Source organism: Nestor notabilis, unplaced genomic scaffold (genome assembly GCF_000696875.1).
Source record: "Nestor notabilis isolate BGI_N333 unplaced genomic scaffold, ASM69687v1 Scaffold34067, whole genome shotgun sequence".
NCBI lineage: Eukaryota > Metazoa > Chordata > Aves > Psittaciformes > Psittacidae > Nestor > Nestor notabilis.
The window spans coordinates 19,732-23,812 of NW_009938380.1; the positions used below are offsets into that span (position 1 = coordinate 19,732).

Consider the following 4,081-nt stretch of genomic DNA (forward strand, 5'->3'; position numbering starts at 1 on the left):
TCAGACACATCAGCAGGGCTCCTGGCACCCGCCTGATAGCTTGCTGTGTATCCACACTTCCTTCTTTCTTTCTCCCAGGCACACATAGCCTGCCTCATCTCACAGCTTCTCAGATACAGCCTTTTCATTCACCTTTGCGGTTTCCTCTCCTTGTGCCTCTGTCTGATTGTGATTTATCTACTCCCTGTCAGAAGGGCAGCTCTGCCTGGACTGTGTCATTGGGCAAAGGACTGCTAAAAATAAGTAGCAGAGCTACAGTCCTGACATATCATTGCACAGGGAGCAAATCAAGAACAGAAATGAAAAATTCTGAATTTCTCTTTGTTTTCTTCCTGATTTTCTAGCCTGTGGAGGGGTTTACCTGCCACATTAGCCATGTGCATAGCCTGCTCCTAGGCAGCTTGATTGCATTGTACTTCTGTCATTAAAGGCTTCTCTGTACTATGAAGTCACCTTAAGTATATAAGAGCCAAAAAAGGCACCCTGCAAAACCCTCCTATGGAACAGACACAATTTTTGCAGTCTACCACAACAGCCCAGGCTCTCTGAAAGCTCCTGCTGCGGTTCATTAGGGACTATACAGGGCGGCTAATGAGGCTGGGGGCTGGAGGAGTCAGGCAGGAAGCCACAGGAGGGTCTGACTAATTTTTCTGATAGTTCACAGGCTGTTGCCACATACGCAGGTGCAGTGATGTGACTACTAAGCTGCAGTAACTCTTCATCTACGTGGTTTGTGATCTCCTCGTTAATATGCTAAATTTATTCTGTTTGATAGCCAGTCATTTCCTCCCACGGAGACTGCAAACCCGAGAGATGGAGTAGCCCAGCTCTTTAGTGATCCAGGAGACAGCAGGAGAGAAGAGGGAAGGTGTTGTGTGCATGGCATACACACACACACGCCTGGGGATTTTATTTCTCTTTCTGCCTACGGCAGTCACTTCCCACGTTCAGCACAGGGATGAGAAGTCCTAGCAGCCACCTCTTGCCAAAGACCTCTTGTAGGTTCTCCCTCCAGGGGCGGGCTCTTACCACCATCCCTTTCCGCACCTGGTACCGCGTCTGCCCACGCAGGATCAGCAGCATCTGGTGGCAGCAGAAGCCAGCACAGGCCAGTCCAATCCCAAGCCAGAGGTAGAGCATGAGGATGACAAACATCTCAGAGCTAAGGAGAGCTCCTGCAGAACAAGAGTCAGGGAGAGGGAGGACAATAAAAGAAAGAGTTTAGACAAACTCCACGTGCCAGTGTAACACTCAGCCCCAAGATAAGCTGCCTACATTCTCTGGCCACAAGTTGGGAGTGGGACTGCTCTAACTATGTAGAATTGTTTCCTTTGTAGCACCTGATGCAATGGACCCTGCTGGGGAAATACTAAAATGATAATGGTCTCAATACACTTCTCCCTTTGCTGTTATTGTGAGCATCAAGATTACAGGGTCAAATTCAGGCAGATGTGAAACATCTTCACACTATTTTGAAGATTGGTTAATTTATTTAAGGATCTACCCCCTCATCACAGTGAATCTAAGATTTCTAGGTTCCTTTTAAAAAGACATGTGGGTCCTACAGCATATAGATGCTTCCAGAAGCTTTACTGTGTGCATTAATACTGGGATTTCCCTCTCTCTCTCTCATATCACTATGTGTATGTATATATATAAATAAAAATGTTTAAAAAAAGGAAAAATAAATCAGTAACAACTTTTCTACCATTGGGCAAAGGCAGTTTTCATACGAATGCAAGAAACAGAAACAGAAATAGAAAACTTTCCAATATACAATCCAAATTCCTTTTTCAAAGCTGCTGCTAGAACACTCAAAATACTTTATAGGTCAGAAGCTCCTAGTTCAACAGCTTTTGTAGTATATATTTATGTTGAATATAGTTAAATAAAAATAGTCTGTGGGCCCCTTCCTCTACAATGATTTTAGAACTCCTTCTGGAAAATATTAGTATAATAGCAGGTATCACTGGGTGACCTTTCGGTGTGTAGGCAGATCTAAACCCATTAAAATAATAACTCTGTGTGTGTGCATATGAATGTGTACACACACATTCTGTGTATGTTGGTACATTATTAAACATCCATATTTACACACAGGCACAGAAAGCAAATTAAATGTGCATCAATACTGGTAAAAATAGCTGCTATCCTCTCAGTGGTTCCTGTGAGGCTTAGCAATGAAAAAGTTCTCACATGCTCCTGTCCCTCTGGAAGACTATGGGGCAGACAGGCTGAGGCAGGTAAAAGCTCTGGTTGCTCTATGGCCCTACAAGAGCATTTCTGCTGGAGCAGGGATTACATGGAATGTGTGGTGCATAAAACAAGTACGTGGGTGCTTCAGTTTTAGGTTCCATACAAGTGTGGCTGGATAAGCATCTCTTGCCTCTCTTACACAGAAGGCTGGATTAGGTGGTGTCATCTGGTTTTGCAATCTGTGAATCCTGGTTTCTCCACCTGGCAGTGCTGTAAGTGAGAGATTGGGGCTGAGCCATGACAATCACATCAAGCTTTGGGTTCAGCTATCATGCTCCTCTGAGGAAGATTTGTAAGGACACTGACTACAGCTTCAAGCTTCCAGAGATTGTCCTCACTTGAAAAGGCACAGGAGTCATTCAGTTTTCTTCCTAAATGCAATGTCATCTTTCCCTTCTCATTAGATCCCATTCAGCTCAGTGGGCAATACAGCAAGGGAAGAACAAGCCCCTTAGGATGATGACAAATCCTCATACTAATTCTGTCAGAATAACTTAATCTATACGGTAGATAGATTAAGCTAAATATGGGCTTCTCTGCCCCTCTTTTACTGGACCAGACTGGCACAGACATCTGTTCTTTCCTATGGATCCTATTCAGGTAGGATATGGAGAAAGACAGCTATTTTCTTTAGAGCTTTTGCAAGGCAGCTGTAAGCTTTTTTTCTCTGAACTGCTGAAATTCAACATCAAGAAAGTAATTATCCTTGATTCCCTTTGCAAATATTAAGCATTCTGAGCCATGCTTTTCAGATACATTATTTTTTTCTTGAGGTTACCTACACAAAGCTTTTTTTATAACTTCTTTTGTGGATCCAATCTGACCTGTGCTTACAAAAGGGCCCTCCATTTGTCCCTCATCACCACAGTTCGTTTTAGTCTCAGATTCACTTTTGCTCTAACTGACCTGGTGTGATCTCAGGTTTATTGCCATACATTATCTATGCCGGAGAAGATGCATCACAGGCTGAAATTACGGACTCTGGGTCAGATTCTGAAATCCATGCCCAAGCATAGTCTGAGAAAAATGAGCCAACTGAAAATTTTCCCAGCATGAAAGCAGCAAGCACTCACTTGACATAAGACCAGAAGATTCACCTTTCATCTTCCTTTAGTCCTCCTCCAGTGCAGAGGGCATGATGAAGAAGAAGAAAGGTAAAGTTTTTTCCCTACTATAGCAATGCTCTGTTTGGATCCTACAACAGCCCTTCAGTAATAGTTATGTTAGCTGGAAAATATTGCATGGACAACTATTCCAGGCTGTGTTTTTCTTTCCCGAACTGGAGGTTAACTGTGCTGGTAGAAACCCAGCAGGCCCTGCCTCCCAAGCAACCAAGACAACTGTATACTGCTGTGTGAAGCAGCAGTTTTCACCCTGACCAAGCTAGTGGTTGGGTGGGAGCTGCTGCCTGCAGAGGGTGTTCTGTATCCCAGCTCCCAGCCCTGCACCCACCCCTCTGTGTCCCCCTCAACCATTGCTCATGTGCTGTTTTTGGCACTGCACTTGCTGACACCAGAGCTGGGGCACTTCAGTGGCTCTTCAAACACATGCCAGGACCCAGCTCAGTGCAGATGGGTCCTCAGAGTCAGAGAGAGAGAACTAATTCCTTGATAATCTCCTCCCACACTCCTGCTCTCCCTCCCAGGCTGCTGTGCTGAGTTTAGGCACAGGGGAAAACCATTCCCAGTGTTTTTAATGCTGGTGAAGCTCATGCAACATTATTTACAAAAATTCTTCTACTTGGAAAAATGACTCCATAAAAATGTCATGGCAGGATTTCATGTTTATTGTCTCTCAGTGATTACCATGACAAATCTGCTAATTT

General features: G+C 44.2%; 1 protein-coding gene across 1 annotated transcript; it reads right to left on the minus strand.

Moving 5' to 3' along the window:
• Positions 1 to 909: 909 nt before the first annotated feature.
• Positions 910 to 1,212, minus strand: ZDHHC22 (zinc finger, DHHC-type containing 22; the record flags this gene model as incomplete). Its single annotated transcript, XM_010019291.1, has 1 exon — positions 910 to 1,212. A coding segment is annotated over one exon (303 nt), but the record flags the coding sequence as incomplete, so codon positions are not given.
• Positions 1,213 to 4,081: the final 2,869 nt, after the last annotated feature.